The sequence below is a fragment of the Mya arenaria genome, chromosome 17 (genome assembly GCF_026914265.1).
Source record: "Mya arenaria isolate MELC-2E11 chromosome 17, ASM2691426v1".
Lineage (NCBI taxonomy): Eukaryota > Metazoa > Mollusca > Bivalvia > Myida > Myidae > Mya > Mya arenaria.
This window is the reverse complement of record NC_069138.1, coordinates 56,005,403-56,027,781: the sequence shown is the minus strand read 5'-3', so window position 1 is coordinate 56,027,781 and position 22,379 is coordinate 56,005,403. Positions and strand designations below refer to the sequence as shown.

Below are 22,379 nucleotides of genomic sequence, written 5' to 3'. Positions count from 1 at the left end.
GAAAGGTTAACTGGCATCACTTAGTTGTTTGCGTTTTGTTTTTGTTTTCGACTCGGCTTACTCTCAAACTACTATATTTATTTTGAGAGTAGATAACTCAGTATCGTCAAGCTTAAAGGTGATAGAAATATAACAGACTGAAGTGGAGGTAGGCTTTAAAAAGTACAAAAGAGGAAAATCTATATGTATTAAATAGAGTTTAGTGCATGACAAAGCTGGGCGTACCGTGATAACTGGCCCGAGGTGAATTCAAGGGCCGTTGCTAGGGTCGGATTTCTTTTTAAAGATATTCTACGGTAAAATATCCGGATACCATTATAACTCTTATTAACATCGCAATTTCGTCTGGGTCAATGTTTACCAGTGTGATTTACTCTTCTGTCCGGTGTAATCGAAAAATGTACACGACTATTGAAATGAACTTCTTGAATTCAATAAAAAGCATTTCACATTGGCTTGAAAATGACAACAACACAACACATAACAACCTATTTAAAAAATAAATTTTATTACTAAGGTTTCCGTTTACAAATATTACACTCTTTAAATATAAGCAGCTCGAAATACGTATTTTCCTTTATTATTGTCCATTAGTCTTCATAATATGTCCAATATAATCATTGAGCTTTGGGAACAAGCGAAATCAATTTGTAACATTATCCTATCAATTTCCGGTGCCTGAACGTTTTTGTTAGCATACATCTACTTTATTAAACACTGCTAAAACTATACACTGCATAGCAAACATAAAAGTGAGTTCTTTCATTTTTACATAATACTTTTATTTAAAAAATATCTTTATTGTACAGGTGGAGGCGATCCATGTCTTTAAGTGATATCCCAGACACATCTGATCTGATCCTATTTTCCACAACATAAGTAGCTTGTATCTCTGGGCTGACTTGGTTGAGACTAGCCTTACTTCCTCTTTGTTCCGCCCTGCTCTTCCGCCTGTCAAAGGAAAAACGACTGAGGATTGAGTTTTGTGGGAATCTTTCTATGAATATACTGTTTAAAAAGGCAAACACAGACACACAGATTCATTCCAATAGGGTGACACATGTTAAGAATGTATTATGATATATGTTTTTGTAACAGTAACCTTGACATTGCAATCCTATGAAAGGCTTACATAAACTATTTCTATATACCACGTTTGGTAGCAATATGTCAACCGTAACTCAAGTTTCAGTACCAATCATTATTTTATTTGAACTAACAGTGACTTGACCTTGACACAAGGGGCCCAAAATGCACTCACATGGAAGGTTTCCATAAACTCTTCCTATAAACCCAGTTTGGTCGCAATCTGGCAACCCTAACTTACGTGTTTTAGTTTTAGCCGTTTGTCTTTTTTTTAGAAACGGAGACATTGACCTTGGTCCTAGGGGACACAAACACAATTCTACGAAAGGTCTCCATTAACCCTTCCCATATATCAAGTACGTCGTGAAAACATGGTTAATCAACAAACTATAGGTAAATATCAAAGAGGCATTACTCTAGTTTTACGCAGATTTTTCATTAGACGTCTGGCAAACTGGACTTAGACACTTCGCCCAAATACATTGTCACTAAGTGTCGTGGAGATTGGATAATTACTACTAAATTTAGTGTGTAGCTGATACCGATGACGCAGGACGCTACCGACAATAAAAACACTAACCCTGCATTGTTCTTGTAGAGAAAGCAGCTAGCAGCAACCACTGCGATAACCAGGACAAAACAGCTCAGCACAATCGCTACAATTACACCCCCTGTAATTTTGAACAAGAATAGAAATACGTTAAGTTTAGTTGAAACCGATGCTTTGAAAGACAATGAGAGAAATTCGAGTAAAACGATTCGGTGTATGCTTTAATAGTGTTTGATCGGTTAACTAGATATGTGTCTCTAAACGTTAAGCATACATGAACACATTGTTTTGCCAATAAATAAAGGACAGATATATGAACGGAGTTTCATAGGTAATGAAACTGATCTAAAAATGTCATTATCTATATGTAGTTAAAATACCTAAATTCGTTTGCTCGTCGTTGATACCAAAGACGCATGTAATGTGTATATGCATATAAATTGAATCATAATTGAATCATGTGGATGAAAACATACCAAGAAGTTGCTACTTATGCATAACCGCGTGAAAAGTAAAATTGCCCTAATGAAAAGAGTGTATACAAAGACAAACTGTCAGGTTGTGCATCGCTTTCAAAGCCTCAAGGACGTTCAATGGAATATTGTATACTGAGAAACATTCGCTGATAAGGTAGCACAGAGAAGATGGTAACAGCGATTATCGTCTATATTCTTAATTATAATGTGACATGCGTTGCATTGCGACTGATTTACTATAAGTTTTGGCCATTCCAATGTTTTCTTTTATGCTATTATGCTTTTATGTCATTACGTTTCCTTTTGATGCTGAATTTGAGACTTAGATCGTTGGAAGTATTAATGACGCACTTAGAATTTAAAAGGAATAAGGAATTGGTTTGTTATAATGGATGATGAAGTATTGCAAATAATGTTATCATTTTCAATATTATTATTTCTGATGAAAAAGGTTCCATTCTTTAAAATGTCTCTAAAGTTAAAGGTAAAAAATGTCTTTGGTAGAATGGTGTCGCATTGTAAGCATTCAAAACAAGTTTGAAATAAAGGTGAAAAACATTACATTAGGTCAATTAATTTGAAGCAGCTATTAAACAAATACAATCAAATGTTAAATGTATACACGATTGTGCATGCATCCGCAATAATAACCGTGGTTTAATTTAAGAAATACATAGCGATGTGCCAAACAACAAGAAAAAAATACTCGTATCCTTTTGTTGCATGGAAAGTTCATATGACGTTCAGAAAATATCACTGAACACTGGACACAATGGTTACGGTGACATATGTTGCCTTGTATCCAAACTTGTATTTATGTGACATTGTCTTTGTATTGACTTTGAAAACCATTTTCCTAATATAACGTTACGGTAATAAAACAAATTGCATTTGATGATTTCGAGGGGGTTTTGCCTAAATTGGAGTTATCATAAAACAAAATAAAAAGATGTATTTGATATATGGAATAAATATAATGGTTATTGTTTTTCTACACATTTAAAGATACACTCTTACTCTCAAATTAGATTTACCAGAATTATTATAATTGTTTTTATTTAACAAAAAGGATGAATAAATGTCGAAAACAATGGTTTACCGTGGATACCGTGTTTATTTGAAAGAAAGGTGCAGAAAACACTGTATATCTCCATTATGAGACGATAGTAGATCGCAGATAATTTTTTTAGCACTCACCAATCATTTAATATGTTTGCGCGTTCAGCTATTTAATACACGGTAACAATCTTGTTATGAGTAATTAATATTTTCCGTAAATGCATTATTTAGGAAGTAGTTACAGGTTTATCACTCAATTTCAATTAAACGTTCGAAGTATAATTGGAAATATAATGAAACATATAACAATTTTTACTTTTATTAAATGCTAATACTGAGATAAAATTAATCATGCACATTTTACCAGCATAACAAACAACGAAGAAACGAAAAGAGCAAAGATATACGCACATTTGACACTTTGCGGCTGACTGTGGAAATTGGTTTGATCATCACCTGTATCACCTGTATCAACGTTTGGGTTCACCTTTACTGTAACAGGATAAAATAAAATAGCAAACTACAGGTACAAGCATAGTACCAACACATTACGCTGTTTTCGGACACAATGCTCTAGATCCATCAAAAACAAGGCGTCATAATTCAATTGTGATATATGCAATGCTGAATGCGCCTCACAGCAAATAGCATAGCCACTATTCAATGCATTTAAACAAAAAGAAGAGTGTTTTCTTTGTATTCGTTTTTACATAAATAGAGTATGATACAAAACATGAACAATGGTTTTTGTGAATGCGTTGCATAGCAATACGTATAGCCAAAAGAAAATGAGCAATTTGTTTTCGTTTAAAAATTATTTATCATAATATCATAAAAACTGTTCCCAATTGGAGTAGCCTTACGTGCTAGCGTTCAATAAGTAGCGTGCAGTATATTAAACTAAAACTGTCATTTATCCACAAGTTAGGTACTACACCGTAGTTTTTCTTTGGTTTCTTTTTTTGCATAAGAGTTGGAAGGAAAACGAAATATTGTTTTGTATTCTATAAGGAGGAATACCAGTATACGGAAACAATACAAACACTTAAGCATATATACACTTGAAAGTAATGATCAACAAAAGACAAAACACACACACAAACCTTGAAGATCGAACGTCATTGTATCGATAAATAAACTAATATAAACAGTAACTTAAAAGAAACACGTCATAATTGTAAACAATACAAAACGCCGTTCACTGGAAAACCCTGAATTGTTTGAACTGGTATGGTGAGTAGTGCAGCCAGAAAGTAGTTTGAATAAGATTATTGCCAGTGAATCTAAACGGCCGGTTGTTTTAGTTCCTTTATGGCATTTAGACGCAACACTTCAGTAAGTTTTGGTACGTTGCGATCGTTCAAAAGATTCCCTCTGATGTTAATATTGTGTGGTCCTTCACCTTTAATTCTCGAGTGTGATCGTTCGTATATATTTTACGATTTCTTTCAAAAGCATAATTTTGCCCTGCAAAGGTTCTACTGAGCTTGTTTCTGTAGTTTTTCAAGTAAGTATTTAGGTTATTTTGTCCACCGAATTTTCTTATAAGCTATGTGATTGTAGTTTGTACAAGTACTTTTTCTAACCTGAACAGTCTGAGACATCCGTAGACATGTCGGTTGCGGTTGTGAAATCATCGGGACATACAATGCAATTTGTTTGACCTTTCGACGACTGATACATTCCAAGGTCACAGCTTCGACACACTGACAGGTGTTCGTAAGTGCCCTCCGAGCATTGGACTGGGTATACGAAAGAGAGTTATGTATATACTAATTTTGTATATTCATAATACAACATCACAAAGCATACATTTGGAGCAGTTCGTTTGACCTTTCTCTGACTGATGCGTTGCAACGTCACAGCTACGACAAAATTTATCTCGTATGCACACTCGGACCATTAAACTGTGTTTTGACTTAAAAAACGAAACAATAATTGGATAGAAAATGGTTAGTTTAAAAGCGAATGTTAAAGTTAAACAACTAGATTAGACAAATGCTTCTGCATTGATAATGTAATTTAGTTGTTGATTACTCTCTGTCCCTGTCTGATTTTGTTTAAATTCAATCTAATTTACAAACACATTTACGACTGACATTGAAAAAATAAAAATCATACCACACATTCCGTCCGTTGCAGCATAACCTGACGGGCACGTTACTGACAAGCGGGACTGAACGGAGCTCTCATCCAGTGAATAGACTGTTCCGTCTACATCGACAGTAAAAATGACGGCACTGTTGTTTTCGAGGCGTTCAGACAATTCTTGTAGGTCAGAAAATGTGGAAAGTAGTTCGTTTAGATCAGAGCTTACTGGAAATAAAAGTTTATCATTGAAATGGTGCATTAGTGTTGTTGCAAAATCATTGCATTATTAAAATTTGATGATCATAAGAAGTCGTCCAATAATTATACATATTTAAAAAGATACCACAGTTGAAAACAAAATAATACTTGTGAAAGTAAAATGCGTCTCTTTGGAAATATTGTTTTCTAAAATAGTTCGAGATCCCTTAAAGTATTTTGTTATTAAATTTAAATACTTTTCTTCATGAACTATAGGGCTTCGGTAAAATTTATACTTCACATATTTAACTCAACCAATCAAAATATTATCGTAAAGTAAGACATAGCAACGGGTTCAAGATGATTTGAAAACGCTTTTTGGTTTACGAAAAATAAACAAAATCCATGTTTTAATGACTTTGTGAATAAGTCGATCTCTTATATATTGCATTTTATCCACTTTGCTAATATTTTCCTTTTTATCAGAGTATAAGAGCATTGCAGAAATACACTTCAACAAAATGTTATACAATGCCACATCAATATGTTTATATGAATTCAAACTTTATAGATTATATACTGCATATAATGTTTATAATATTTCTTAAAGACGAAATTGGAAAAATGGAAATAAACTGTATGAGTAATTCAAAAATCTTTGTACAGTGGAACATGGTTAATTGATTGTATATTCAATTAATTGCACCATTTGCATATTAATTCTGCATAGTTTGGCTTTCCAACAAATGTGTAAACCTGTTCCGTCCGTCAGATACTGCGTGATATTCATGTCATCTAATCCTTCAAAAGAGCTTGAAAACACAAGTCTTAAAGATGTTCCCGTAGCTGCTCTTTCCTGCCTTTCAGATGCGTTGTTATCCCAGTCAACTGTCATCTGACACTTGCTTGTCTTAATGCAGTTAACCATATTTGTTTCAGATTCAATGTTTGATGCGACTGCATCTCTTCCTGTGATAGGTAAGTCACTATTGAATTCGCCTTCCAGCATAAATCCCAAAGTTGTTGGTGGATCGTAATCTGAAAACAGTGCTGGCATGTGTGAAAGTAATCCAAGTACTAATATATGGTAATCGACATCAACAAGATACCATGATGTTTTATGGTGTGTGTTACTATCAAATAATGTTGTCAGCTATTTTTCATCATTTATTCTTAAAAGACAATGACAATTACAGACACACGCACATAAGTCAAAACTAGAGGCAGAAGCCAAACAATGTGCATTATTTATGTTGTGTATTCCAAAACACAAACTACAACGGGTAGCTTCGTGCACATCGTACAACTCAAATAACTAAGGTGTACTCATACGTAAGGTAATATATAAATTGCCTTTGGTCTTATAGCTGGATAAATTGAACATCCTTACGTATATTGACAATGCTTAAGTATGACTGGAATATCTATAATGTTCTGTTAATAAGGGCTAATATGTATGTATGACAACGTCTAATATCGACCTTCACAATTAGGAAGTACGTCAAATGGTTCCCAAACGTAGCCTGTTGTCCTTCCGCAAGTATATGACTCATACGGTCTCTGGCCAGACGGAAATGTGGTCCCAATAACACAAGTAAGATTGCAGATTATCTCTTCTGTTACTTCATTTGTCTCACAGTGTTTTCGTGTTCCAGCCCCTCTTTTGAGCGAAGGACATTCTGCAAATAAACGTTAAAATTTAGTAATAAGCATTACACTACGATCTTTCAATGTAGCCATATCGAATAAGTATCGTGAATGGGGAAAAACTCCTCAGATACCGCTGTCAGATTGGACAATATTTTGCTTTGACAAGTAAACAAGAATATGTCTGAAGGCATGATGTCTATTTTCTGTAAAAAAATAATTAATATTTGATTATGTTAATACCTTTTGATCGAGACGGGAAATTAGATTTCTTGCTATATTAAGCCTTATTACACATAAACATTGTCTGCTAGTTATTTATTATATTAGAAATTAAAATCACGTTAAGGCAGTTTGTGACTAACTTAAAACGAGAGAGAGAGAGAGAGAGAGAGAGAGAGAGAGAGAGAGAGAGAGAGAGAGGGAGAGAGAGATGCAACAATTAAATCATAGAAAGTCAATAAACAAAATATTCAGCAATCATTTTAACTTTATGCTTTCTGCTTAAAAACTAACATGCCGTTTTCGAAACGGAAACGTATCCCGCTATCTATGTTTACCTGGACATTTTTCAGGATTACAATGCCTAGTTTCATTGGCCAGTCCAGGACAAAATGACCCAGGAATGCCGTCTCCTTGGTAAATACACTGCCGATGTCTTTGCTTCGTTCCACCACCGCATGTAGCATCACAGCTTGACCAATCATTCCACATTGACCATACTCCATTCACTTTACATAAAAAAAGATAAAATCAATAAATACACTTCCACAGCGCGTTTTTATACAAAACAAAACGCGTTGCCACCGCGGAAGGGATTGTGTCATCGCGGAAAATGACGTTGATACGCAGTGGTGCGCGTCATCGCCGCGTTTGTCTGCTACTTTCGCGTACGACTTCCGAAATCATGCACGCGATACCGCATACCGCGATATTCAGGGATTTTACCGGTAAAGATGGTACAGTTAGAAAACATAAGTATCTCAGTTATCATATGATACAATAACTTAATACTATCTGAAATACATTTGAAATTTGTATTGGTTTGATTGTTCTTTGAATCCCTGGTCCATCAAACTTCTGAACTTTCCAAACCATGTCATGAGCCAAACACAATGACTTACCTAATTAAAAAAATCAAAAGGTTATATGCAAAAGCTCAAACTTCAACATTAAATCAAACTTTTATATCACAGTTCTAACAGGACAGGCTTGTTTAAAATATCTTAAAGCTCTTCTACCTAGAGTACCAATCTGTCTCTAATATGGTGTATTGTTAACCAATTATTTAATACCTGGTGGTGTGTGGCAGAAGATTCCCGAGTAATTGTCAGTGCAGTTGCATTTGTATGAAGTGTGTATATTGACACAAACGCTGTGCGTTCCACATTCATGTTGATGACAAAAGTCTGGAGGAATCTTACAAGTATCTCCAGACCAACCCGCTTGGCAGATACATTCAAAATCATCCATTTTGTTGATACATGTGTGGTTTCCACACGGCAATTCACTGCATTCATCTATAGCTGAATGAAACGTAATCAAATAAGTAACGACACCATTAAATAATTGAATACAAGTATACAGCACAAACACAATCATGTACAATTTACGCTAATGTACGAACACCTTGGCGTATTGAATAGATCTGAGGCTCTGCTGGTGTTTTTTAAACTGACGTTGACTATGATACATTACGTGTTTTAACGAGGAAATGACGTTCGTTAACATGGAAATTAAAGTATCTTTTCAATCAAGAGTTTCAACTTACGATCACATTCAGATGGCATTACAACGCTTATACCATCAATAAAATCGTTTAACAGCGCGCTAAAAGAAGAAACCTGGTCATCGTTATGGACGGTACAAGATTTTGTAAGTTCTTCTCTTTCCTGAACTGATAATGTCCTGTTAAATACTTTAAAATTCGACAGTTGCATTTCTAGAATAAAGCAATATATAATGAGTAAGTAATTTTTAGTTATTATTTTAGAAAAGAAATCACACAAATAATGAGTACATGAATCTTGTCGAAAACAATATTTAAGACACAGTTTGTATGTAAAATAAATTTTAAACGTTTCCAATAACAACATGTCATACTTTGAGGTGAAATCCAAGCTTTTGTTTAATGATTTGCATGCTTATTGGGTTTAAGACGACACAACAGTAGATGCAAAACATATAAGGAATGAAATGGTTAGCAAATTACCAGAAAGTCAATGCCTAACGTTAGTTCTTATAGTATTTATCATCCGAAATACTTCTTATTTTAGATTTGGTATAGTAAATGATCAAGGCCAAAATTTTCATTGACTGGCTGCCATATTGAATGTCATTTTTGCTTTATAAGTTATTGAAGAAATTGCACGAATTATGTCATTTGCTTTGATTTTGAGGATAAGACATTGCTTAATGTCATGAATCAAAAGCCGTTTGTATACCACAGTGGTACACACAAGTGCAGTTTTTTAATTCTTTAAGTTTAGCTTTCTGGCTGCTCATAAACCGTTAATGCACTAAAACATCTTATTTCCAAAGCTTATAACCGTATTAGTATTTCTTTTCAAAACATCGGTGAGATATCCTTACTATTGTTAAAAATACACAAAACAATCCTAATATTAAACGGCTGATCGATAACTAGGTCATTCGAAATGAGATAACGTTTTTATTTGACCAAGGGCTTAACAAGTATCATTAATGTTCGTAATCTACATACTTTGCAGAATTTAATGACACTATGACAATGCGAATGCATTTGAACGTGTTCCTATGAATAAATACGACGATAACTATAATACGGGGCTTTCATGTGGACGCAATAAAAGGAATAATTTGAGCGATGAGTGTGAAATGTGCTGACCCTGATGCAATAGAAGGATTTAAGTTGGGAAGGAACACAAGCTGACAGGTTACTACATGTTCCAGTAAGTGTAGTTTCATTTGTAAAATAATTCTTATGAAAAATCTTTTATAAAGAAATTAAGAATTTATATTTTAAGCTAACCTCCAGATGATTCCAGAAACAGTTTTGTGTCACTTGACGTCATTGCTGTTAAAACTGTTTTTTGCACAATGGTGATATTGTTCACGTATGCTCTCATTTCGTAGGTGGAAAAGTCGAACTCAATCATGAAGTTTGTCCAATACCGGCTCGACAATTTTGAGGGTATTTCAATTTTAGTTGACCTAGTAATAAAAAGAAACAATAAGTCGATGTTTGTAAAATGCCACATTGAGCAAAACATAAGCCATGGTTCAAATGACATTTAAGCTAAATCAAACTAATGACTTTCCCTTAATCTTTTACATGGAGAAATTTGGCGTCGATACTGTATTTCCAGCAAAGGGTTATTTAGTCATATTTTTTAGCATAATAGCACTAAAGTTGATCAGCACGACGCCTTATTACCACTAGCACATCCTAATACAAATATCGTCTTCAATCGGCTTTATTTTCAAAAGACACAGACGAACGCTTGATGGGTGCTAAGGCTACCCCTCTTGTGCTAATATATCATGAACACTCGAACAACTGCGATTATTACTTAACATGTAAATAAGATTATGTTTCCTTAATGATAATAATGATAATATCTTTGTTTTGAAAAGGTATAAACACATTATGACATAATTACAGGTTCAGCCATAACAACATCATATTTACAATGTGGCCTTCTATGAAGAAAAAACAAACAAACAAAAACAAAATGAAATTGGTAAATCATAAAACATCTGCATCGCACTTATACATTCGTATACAAGAACTATTGATGTTTTGAATATAATTATTCTATACAAATCATGTTTAATTAACATAACAATTTAAGTTATTTCAATATACATCATGTGCACCCCGACAGACACTCAATAAAACACAACAATTTATAAAATAACAGTTATTTCAATCTTTAAGATAATGAAAAGATGAAAAACATTTTTGTAACTATTGATTGCACATTTCAAGAGGTGCAATTTGAATTTATGCTTAAATGTGTTTAACTTTTTTGCATTTCGTATTTCGTCGGGAATAAACCTTCATACTGTAGTACGAAAAAGAATCCATGAAATAGTTAGTTCGCGGTGTTTGTATCAAAACTAAATCTTGTTTTGAAGTTGATCTTAGAGAAAAGCGTTCATTATTTGCAAAGATTAGCAATTCAGACATATACCTCGGGGCTTTTCCATTGAGGGTATTATAGACAAGGGTTGCACAGTGATATTTACATCTGTCTGGAAACGTTAGCCACTGAAGTTCTTGTAACGATCAGTTTGAAAATGATCGTTTAGGAATTTTAAGAATGAGTTTTGCAGCCCTATTTTGCAAGGATTTAACTTTATGTAAGTAGCTTGAGTTTCCTTTGCCCCAAATATGACAACAATAATCTAAAATTGGAAGGATATATGCATTGTTAAACAAACGTTTCATCTCATCATTGAGGTAGAACAATAGACGATTCAAAAATGAGATTCTACAGTTGATTTTTTTGCAAACAATTTCTATTTGTGGGCGCTATTTTGGGTTATTATCTATATAGATTCCAAGTAGTTTTTGCACAGTCACATTTTCTCATGCTGTTCCATCGATTGTAAGAATTAATTTACTAACTTGTTTTATGTATAGTTCCGATACCCATACACTTGGATTTAGATGGATGCAATGACATGTTATTTATTTTGCACCAGTTGACAACGAGATTAAGATGTCGTTGTAGTTAACTTTCAATGTTGTCTATATTACTACCGGTTGCAATGTTGAGTCATATGCAAATATGTCGATGTTTATATTCGTATTATAAAGCGCAATGTCATTGATATATATAAGAAACAGTAGTGGACCAAGAATGGATCCCTGAGGTACTCCTGATGATATTGGAAGCAAGCTAGACTGTATATTTCCGACTTTTACTAATTGTTTTCTATTAGTTAAGTAGGAATTAAAAAACGTTATCGAATGTTCAGAAAAATGATACAAGTTTAATTTATGTAGTAGAATTTCATGATCCACTAAATCAAATACTTTTATTAGGTCTAGAAAGACAGCACCAACAATTTTGCCACTGTCAATATCTTTTTCCCATGTAACTATTAAATTTGTTAACGCTGTGCAACAGGAATGGTTTTTCCTTAATCCAGACTGTTTAGTGTGTATAATGTTTGTAGAATGGACGTAACCTTGAACTTGGTTTGCAATGTGCCTTTTAAATATTTTTGATATGGTTGGCAATATCGATATTGGACGATAATTACTTGGATCATTTTTGTATCCTAATTAAAACAATGGTAATACACGTGCAGAGAGTCTTGAAATATTCCGTTCATGATACTGTTATTTATAATAGACGCAATGCATGGTGTGATGAAGTCACCGCAATGTTTAATTACTCTTAGGCCAATCTCATTTATCCCGATTTACTTATATCAAGTTTATGAATAATCTGTTTTACCCCAAGTGGTGTTATATAATTCAATTCGAAAGTTTTGTGCCCTAATTTAACGTTTAGGTCATATTTAAGTTTACTAAAACTTTCAGGTTTAAAGTGCATTTTTTATATTATATTTGATATATTGGTAAAATGAGTGTTAAGTTCATTAACAAAATTGAGTCCTCCAGAAACTTCTATATCATCAACTTGTAGTTGCTCCGATAAAATTATCTTGCTATTCTTTTTCAAATGAGATAATATCCTTTAAATTCTTACAGATAAAGCTTGGATCCTTTTTATCCTTCACCGCTTGATTAAAAATTGCCTTCTTACTTTTTTAAATTAACGCGGTAATTTTATTTCTTAATGTCTTATATTTGTTGTGATTACCATTTCTATGGTACTAGTCTCTTTCAAATATCATTATTTTTATTTCATCAGTAAACCAGTTAGGTTGAAAATCATGTTTCACTCTTTTTTGCTTAATAGGAGCATGTTTAAGTAATACTTGATTTACAATAGAATAAAATACATTTAAAGCATCATTCGGATTGACTATTGTTTCAATCATATCAACTCCTGATAAAATAAGATCATTTTGAAATGATTGCTCATTGAAATTCTTAAAACATCGGTAAGATATCGATTTGAGATCAAATCAAAACATTCCTTCAAAATAGGTTTCAAATATAACACTTTATAATGCGATGCATGCGTGAATTTAAGATGCTGGGTGACCCCATATTATTTGGGTATCATTTTATAGAGCAAAAACAATAACATGTAAAACAAACCGAAACAAATATAATAAAAATGTATTTTTGACCTTAAGAATGCAAAATAAGTCATTTTACGTCCAATTTCATTTTAGTTTAGGAATTAATATACAAGCTGTAATAACTTTATGTACAATTCATTTTTAATAATTTATTTTACATAATAGCTATAAGCGAGCAATTTCCGTTCAAATAATGCCATATTAAATGATCAAAATTAAACACACATAACGGTTAATTAAACTATCACAGTACTAGCTTTGTTGTGGATTTGATTCTATAAAACAAAACAAAATATTCGATTGCTTAAACATGGAATATATGAAAATCATTAGTTTAGTCCCTATCGTCCTCGAGGTACTAAAATATTATTTGAGTGCAATATACAAGTATATTTTTTAGTGCAATTATAAATATAAGGAAATATATCGGAAGCATATATATGACTTGATAAAACATGAGGAAATGTTACGCATGCGTACTCTTCACTCATAAGAATGGTAACACATTAAATGCAAAAACTAGCATTTAAGCATAAACTACTTAGTATTATATACGCGGAAAATTGTTGAAAATCATACTGGGTTTGCACCACAACGGTTTCCTGCATATTCACATAAATGAAATCATTATCTCCATCCGATATTGCAAGCGACGTATTTGGACCTAACCCGTGAACCAGTTTCACCCAGAATGATAAAACAAACACTGGTTCTGCAATCCGAGAAGACCACTTTGAAACCTCATGTCGGCCGATAAATTGAGTTAACTGTAAAATTTGCAATGTGATAGTTAGCATATTATTACCTGTGATATATTATATCGTATTCTAATAAAGTCCAATTGTAACGTTCACGGTTCATATAACAACATCAATTATAAAATGCCAAACCTGTATATCATAGGGCTGACACACTGCCGATGATGTATTGTTTCTACTAGATGTCGTTGTTCCGGGTGGACATGGAACACAAGTCGTCTGCCCTTTGTCAGACTGGAAGGATCCCTGGGGGCAAGCAGTACAAGGTATCATCGTTGTTCCAGATACAAAACCAGGTTCGCATAATCCTGAAAACAAATGTATTCTTGCCTAACATAAATATGATATTATAAATATGTCGAGACTTCGCACCGTTTGATTTATGGAATGGACAACAAACTTGAAAGGGACGGGAAAAGGCAAATATATGCAAATAGACTAATCAATCGGGTATAACATTTGCATACAGTTCAAAAAGGGGGTATGTCTAAAAAGTTCGTATAAGTTCAATAATAACTTATGAGGTTTTTAAGGATTAAGATCATTGATGGGCAGGATAAACGACGAATTTCACCTAACATGAGCGAAATGTTATTAACTATATTCTCGGATAAAAACGGATAATTGATTTGTAAGCAAATTAACACAATTCTGGTGCGTGTTTGTGGTCAAAAGTTTAATTCACTGCTTATTTGCGTATAGGAAAATTATACTTTTAATATTTACTGCGCCGCCCAATCGTCCGATGGAAACCTTCTTTTGTTAACTTCTTTTAATGAAAACACTGTAAATTGCTTTCTTTCTTTTCCTTCAGTTAAACGTCTGGCACATTATTTTGCAACATATCTTGTCAAGATTATTTAACAATCGGACAACATCAAAACTGCCGTTAAAAGGCTTTTACATGTAATAGGAAACTATAATCCGATGCTAATGGACAGAGGTGACAAAGCTGTGAGTGATTTGTGATTAACAAACACGTTGTTGTGGGTTCTTATTTAGGCCTACGAACACCTCCAATAATAAATTTAAAATTTTGAAAAGAATGCTTTTCAGTCTTTGAAAAGTACATATTAGTTTGACGGCATCAGTGGATGCTCTACCTGGACTCACAAAATTTAAAAAAAAATGAACATCGGAAAAGGGAGTAGACAATTTGCCTTTGATTCATGTCTTTAAATAAAATTCCATCCAATATAAAGCTCATAAAAATATTAACGAACTTCTTGAACAGTCCTCAAAATTGTACAACGTTATGATTATTCTTTCCTTACCATTATTGTTCACCCCATGATGACAACAGTATAGAACTTCATCCATAGATTGTGATATTATAATGTAGTACATACATAAGCTTGCAGTTAAGAATGCATCGATACACTTACTTGTACAGTTTGAATGGAATTTTGATCCTGTCTTCAACGTGCTATGATCGGGAGGACATGAATCACATTCAGATTTCCCGGAATTTTCAACATACTTGCCGATCGGACAGAGTTCACAAGTCTTCGATGATGCATTAAAGTAAGTACCGGCAGGACAAGCCTCTAAAATATCGTTTTAAGTCAAGTAATTATTCTAATATTCTCCTTTAACGGCAATTATTATCTTTGACTACAATATTGGCCTTCATTTTGAACTCGCTATAAATTAGAATTAAGTTTAAAATGTAAATGATATTTGAAGATAAACAAAATTGCATAAGGGACTTTATACTATAGACTTACTGCAAATGAATCCATCCAGGATATATCCTTCGGGGCAAACCTTTGCAATTCCATTAGAAACTATAAACGCATCGTTATCCAGCACAAATCCTGTTATATCAAGACGTCCAGCAGCTACATCAGTTGTTATTCTGTTTCCGATCATTTGCAGCTTTGGTAGTAAATCCTCATACACCTCATTAACATCTCTGTTTGAAGTATTAAAGACAGCACCAATGTGGAAGCGAACCAGTGCGAACCCGAACTCCCGCTTTTTCCGTTCAGTCTCTCTCCGCTTTCGTGATTCACCACAAATCACCCCAAGATTGTCGACTGAGCAGCTTTCGCCGGGACATATCGAACTTTCAATATCTTCTTGAATCGATGCTAAGTATCCAAGCACTGCGTTCTTAATCATTTCTTTCGTAGCATCATCATTGCAGTCGCCTTCGTAATACAGTTCTGCTGGTAAGGCCATGGTGAAGAAACTAGGTTCTACAATCAAGAAATGAACAAATGCATGTTATGGTAAATGCATGCATTTATATTGCATTTGTCATTCTAAAGGTAACAGTGTTTAGAATAACATTTATAACGTTTATTGTATGTGGCATTGGAGATCCATCTATTCTTTATACTTTGGTATGATCATAAAAAATAAAGGTGTTGTTGCATACCGACGCAATCCGGAAATTCCTCCAAAGGAAACCACTGTCCACTGTCTTGGCAAGAAAGCCGACCGGTAAATACTTCAACGATGGGCACTTCTAAGCCTTTTTTACATGACATTACGTACAGCGGTCTGGCGTTTATCGTATCGTAGGTCAATGCTCCGTTTTTCGGCGGAGAAAGTGGCGGACAGCTAACAACTAATACAGTGTTGTTTAAGTTTAAGTGTCCCGGAACAATTATACCAAAATGGATTGACGTAGTTTGTACATGTTATAGGTTTGATTGATCATTATCGAGATATGGAAACATATTAATTATACTGTGCTTATTCAAAAAGTGTTTTTTTATCCTGTACATATTGCTATATATATATATATTTAGTTTGCTATAAATCCATACCTATACAGTGTGGCTCGAAAACAGATTGCCATTGCCAAACACCAACGTTTGTGTTTTCTTTTGTCTCACAAGTCATTATCGAGGAACCATTTCGGTCAAGGCTCAGCTCGCACCCAACTTCACATTGAACCCCATAATAATATGTCTCGCCAGAGCAGTTAAATGTCATAAATCTTGAATTGGATAGAGCATCGGCCGGACTTTTATCGCACCGAATCACTGCAATGATGGTTACACAAAATACCTTTTACTGTGAAATTTACATATGCTGTTTCTGTAGGCAATTTAGACAACAAACTTAGTTCATTACCTTTTACTTCGAGCACAACATTGCATTCGGAAAGGGCAAAATATGTGTTCCCAGCTGTATCGGTTGCTCGGTAACTCACTTCATATGTCCCCTGACTAAGGACATCTCCTTGGTTGATACCATTAGAGACTTTAGTTGCTTCAATATCCGTATCGACGTTGTCTGTTACTGTCGGCTCTTCCCAATACACATGTGTGGAAAAACTTCCTCTGTCGGCATAAAATGTTTGTCGGAGACATGTTATAACCGGTGGATCGTTGTCTGGAAAACAATGAAATAAAATATACATAAAGTATACGAAAAAGGTTACAGTTACATAACAATGTCTTGTAGTTCACATGAACTATAACAAGATATGTTCGTCAAACAAAATATTTCCTGAACGCGGCTTTGTCGGAAAGTTTGTAAGGTTGACTATTTGTGTCTCAAGATAAAAATGCATTAAGTATTAACTATTGCACAACATTTACAGGAAAGTGAATACAAATATCTCTAATCTGCAAGCAAAGTTTTCATATTACTGTAAAAAATAAAACTTAATTTTGGTCATAGGTTGCAACGTTTTTTTTTTTATAAAAGTGTTTACCTTAATGGTGACATTTAATCAACTCGCCTCAAAATGATGATCAACAGGTAAATAGTAACCTACCACTGAAGTTTAAATGTCCCATTTGAAAACCGTTCGGACAACGTTTTAATACGACTAAGTTTGACCATTGACCTACTAATCTCAAAATCATTAACGGTTATGTACTGGTCAAGACAAATCAACACTGAATTTTCATGGACCTTGGTCAATTTTATTTCTTGAGTTTATATGTGGACACAAGACTGTCTCACGACTGGTATACACCACCTACAGTTTGACTTACCTACCAACATGTGCGAAGCTAAACGACCTTTTCATTAGGGATAAAAAAAAAGAAATATACCTTCGCAGCTGATATCTGTTGGTGACTTCGACCAATTTTCATTTTCCATGCAGTACATAGATGAAGCTCCTTCTAGTTTATATCCTTCGTTACAAGTGAATACACACGTTTCATCGTACAAGTACTGTGCACTTATGCAGGAAACTTCACCGTTGACTAGTGCGAATGGCGGCTGACAATTTTTCTCTGTTAAAGACTTTATATATAAGTTTTTTTTCAATATCTCAAATATAATGTAATGCACAACTAATTATTACACTGAATGCATTTCAAATTTGAACATTAAACCTAGTATACTCTCACCGTATTTAGGGAAAAGCAATGTCATTAATGCTTAATTGTTTAACTATTTGTGTCACTTGTCGAGCTCTGTCATTAAATAGTTACATACTTATCTTGCCATTATCCCTATCTGCACCTTAAGTGACTTCATCTAGTACAAACAAATATTAAAACCCCACAATTCTCGTACTTTGGCATTTCGGAAACGTTGTCCAGTAAGCTTTCGATGCCTTAGAACGTAAGCATGTCGATTTAGTGGGTCCATTGGAACCAAATTTATACCCCTCAACACATCTGAAGTGGCAAATGCTTCCTTCGTTGTTTCCATCCGAGCAGTTGGTCTTCGTAGTATGATCGTCTACGTATGGTTCGGAGCAGGCTAAATCTTTTCAAATATATAATCTATTCTATAAATCGCAATCTATCAATTTATTTTTGCAGTGGAATGTTTTATGGTCAAATGTAAAAAAGTTTTTTTCTGCATTTTAGTTATGTCAAGTGATGAACAATCTGGGATAAGAATAATCCTCCAAGCTAGAACCTTATTTGAATTGTTCAGTATATGCATTGAAAATATATATGCGTCTAATATTTGTACAATCCCTTGCAATGGAAGAATGTTAACACTAAAATAATGCTATGAAATTATCAAAGGAAATACTATATAGGTCACCCTACCTTAGTGATATTTAGAGAATTGTCAGTGGGCTTTACATCTCGTATTTTATTCGTCCGAATATTTGCTTTACAACACGCTTTTAACACGTCTGAATTTGGTTGAAAATGTTAGTAATCATCAAGAAAAAATGTTTAAAGGTAGCACACCCCTAATGAAAACCTCCACTTGAAACTCTTCAATTTTAATGCTTTAGCCTATCTTGTTAAGCCAAGGACTACACATTTTGGGGGTTTCAAGGTAGTGGTTCGAATCCAGCCAGAAGCACAAATATTTTTGTTTCTTCTTTGTTTTCATTAGCTTACATGTTTTTACAGAAGTTGATATTTGATTTTCATTAAAAAGTCATACATTTCTACACATAAATATTAGCTTCTGTGAAGATTTTATAACTTGCAGGCATGGCTGAAAAAGGTGGTTGGGAATTACAAACTTTTTTTTAAATGAGACTGTAAAACATTTTGACTTTTGGCATAATGTTCCAAAAATATTAAAGGTAATCTAACGATGTATTATCTAGCACTCGATGACGAGACGACCCCTTTGTCCTTGTAACAACAACATTTATTGAAAATGCTATTTAAATATTTAGTAAGCCGTTAATTGTGAAGGCTCAAACACATTGTAAATAAGCAAATAAACAATATGATATCTTACAGAATACAGTAAATTTAAACGAGCATGAATCGATTCTGCCATTGTCATCTTTTACTGTGTACGTGATGTAGTGAGTGGTTCCATCGATAGATCCAGGAAACTTGTCCCCATTTTTATATGGTCCACAGCAGGTTTGAGAGCTGTAATATGGTAATTCATATTACAGTTACATCTGTGTAGGTACGTTCAATTGCGTTTTATTTAAATATTTTTTTTCAGTTTGGTCTTAGTTATCCAAAATGTTTATAGACTGTTCAATATACATATATGCAATGATTACAACTTGCCATTCAAATCGTATAGATTTTAACTTGTCAAAAGATAGCCTGTTGAAAACGTATCAACGTTTAATATAAATTGCCTGCTGGTATTAATCCAAGAAATGGTCTCAAGTGTGGTTTAAATCAGCTTTCATGTGTCTTCACAAGAAATAAATGAAATAAGCACAAACTAAATTAGGGTTTTAAGCATGTTTTATCCCCTGTTCAAATTCTGTTTCTCCTGTTAACACTTATTATTAAATATGGTTTGATGCGTATTGGGTCTGTCTGTGTTGTTTTGTCTATTGTGTGTCTCTTATTTTAGTGTTTGTTGGGTCTTAACCTTATGCCTTAAAACTTGGCATTCTTTTGATTGGTTTCAATTGTTGTGCACTGAAACTATATATTTTTTTCAATTCACACAACTATGGTCATTTAACAGCATCATGCATATTGTCAAACTTTTGCGTGTGAATGCAAACAAATTGAAGAAACATCTCTTACAGAAATATCGTAAAACTTGCTTAACTCAAAATCATAAAATCATTAGTAGAGAACGATAAATACATCATACGGTCTCTTAAACAAACAAAGACGTTCTGGAGAATGTTCCGAGTTTCTCAATGAACTTTGTGTTTTATGACAGTGGAAACGACGTAAAAAATTATATCGAATTAGCCATAACTTAGTCGAAGTAACTTGCTGTATAATACATTATATAAGCATCAACCAACCTTTTCTGATTGTCTACTTCTGAAACAATCGGTTCGGTCCACTGAACGAGAGCTTGTTTCTCTCCTTGGGGTGCTGTGTATTCATGTTTAATGTCCGAAGAGGGGCAGTAAGTGTATTCTGGAGGAGCCTTATTGTCATTGGCCTCGCTCCCGCTTCCGCACCACCACCAGCACCAGCCCCAAGCCCAGAACCGTTTTTTCCGTCGGCGTCCTGAAATTAAAAACAATGTTTTAGGTTCAAATCAATATATGATAAGTTGCAGTTACATACAAATTAAAAGATAGATTTTATATGACAATTTAAAATCCATTTACCGTGTCTACAACGCCAATGCCAAATGAAGACAACAAATTTGTGACATTCTGTATTAACATTGAATGTGCATCTTTAATTAGTAATACATGATTACTTATATGCATATATTTACTAATTCATGAAAAAGGACTATAATATACGTTGTTTAGGTATTCTTTAGTTCCAAATTATACATTAAATTATTTTTTTAATGCAATTATTTAAAAATAGCATACAAAATATATATTTAATTATTGCACCATTTCTATTCGTGTTATCTCGAAACCAGTGCGCATGGTGACAACGATAGTCAACACTTGTTACGACCCGATTCTGTGTAATCTTCATAGAGCATATATCTCCATCAAGCGCAGTTGTCCCTTCGTTAAAACCTCTCGCACAGTAGATAGTGGCACTGTCATCGTTTACCAGTTCCACACTGTCTAATAAAGCTGTTTTGTTACAAACCCCATTCAGAAGAAGCCTTGGCTGATTTGCGAATACCTGTAAGAGTAAGTGTCACATGCAGTTCCACCACCACTACTGCTACTGCTACTCTTACTACTAACTACTGCTACTGCTGCTGCCACTGTCACTGCTATTCCCACCACCACTGCCACTGCTATTCCCACCACCACCACCACCACCACCACCACCACCACCATCACCACCACCACTACTACTACTACTACTACTACTACTACTACTACTACTACTACTACTACTACTACTACTACTACTACTACTACTACTACTACTACTACTACTACTACTACTACTACAACAACAACATCCACCATACCACCACACCACTTCCACCACTACCTCTTCCACCACCACCACTGCCGCCGCCGCCATTGAAGATATAAAAGTCATATCTCAATTCCGATCTCGAATACTTTACCACATAACAGCGTATTAACATGATTTAAAATCATTATTTTTGAAATGGCACTTTCGATAGATTATATAACTAAAATAAATTATGAATACTCAAAAGAAATTTCTTGTACAGATACGGAACATTTGATTATGTATTGATATTGAGCCATTAATTGGCTGATAGAACAGTACAGAACCGAATATATTTTATTACACGTAAACTTAACAGTCTTTTTACATATACACATATAAATATATCAAAAATACACTATACTATACAGTGTGCGACTTATAGTATTGACATATAAGGGATCATCCTCAGCATCCCAGCGTATCATGACCTATATGATACCCTGGGCAAATCAGCTGTAAATATCTGGTACTCATGAATAATAATAAGGTGAAATCCAAAATTTGAGATCACGGCTTACAAATCGTTTTAGCCAGGATATTGTTAAATATGCCGATAGCTCTTCACAAATGAGTTGTTTTTTCATTTTGT

General features: G+C 34.0%; 2 protein-coding genes across 2 annotated transcripts; both read right to left on the bottom strand.

Annotated features, from left to right (window-relative positions):
• Window positions 1–581: 581 nt before the first annotated feature.
• Window positions 582–15,975, bottom strand: LOC128222829 (uncharacterized). The gene is made up of 15 exons (XM_052931961.1): window positions 15,800–15,975; window positions 15,458–15,619; window positions 14,205–14,380; window positions 13,894–14,081; window positions 10,118–10,299; window positions 8,879–9,049; window positions 8,403–8,633; window positions 7,668–7,838; window positions 6,942–7,139; window positions 6,217–6,498; window positions 5,293–5,487; window positions 4,758–4,913; window positions 3,583–3,663; window positions 1,667–1,757; window positions 582–951 (listed from the first exon to the last, which is right to left on the bottom strand). Exons 1-15 carry the CDS (start codon window positions 15,942–15,944, stop codon window positions 786–788), a joined length of 2,595 nt encoding a protein of 864 aa, XP_052787921.1. The 5' UTR covers window positions 15,945–15,975; the 3' UTR covers window positions 582–785.
• A 1,133-nt stretch (window positions 15,976–17,108) lies between these two features.
• On the bottom strand, window positions 17,109–21,853 carry LOC128223634 (sushi, von Willebrand factor type A, EGF and pentraxin domain-containing protein 1-like). Its single transcript, XM_052932909.1, has 7 exons — window positions 21,793–21,853; window positions 20,701–20,911; window positions 19,707–19,846; window positions 18,564–18,758; window positions 18,092–18,277; window positions 17,239–17,420; window positions 17,109–17,123 (listed from the first exon to the last, which is right to left on the bottom strand). Exons 1-7 carry the CDS (start codon window positions 21,851–21,853, stop codon window positions 17,109–17,111), a joined length of 990 nt encoding a protein of 329 aa, XP_052788869.1.
• Between the last annotated feature and the right edge of the window lie 526 nt (window positions 21,854–22,379).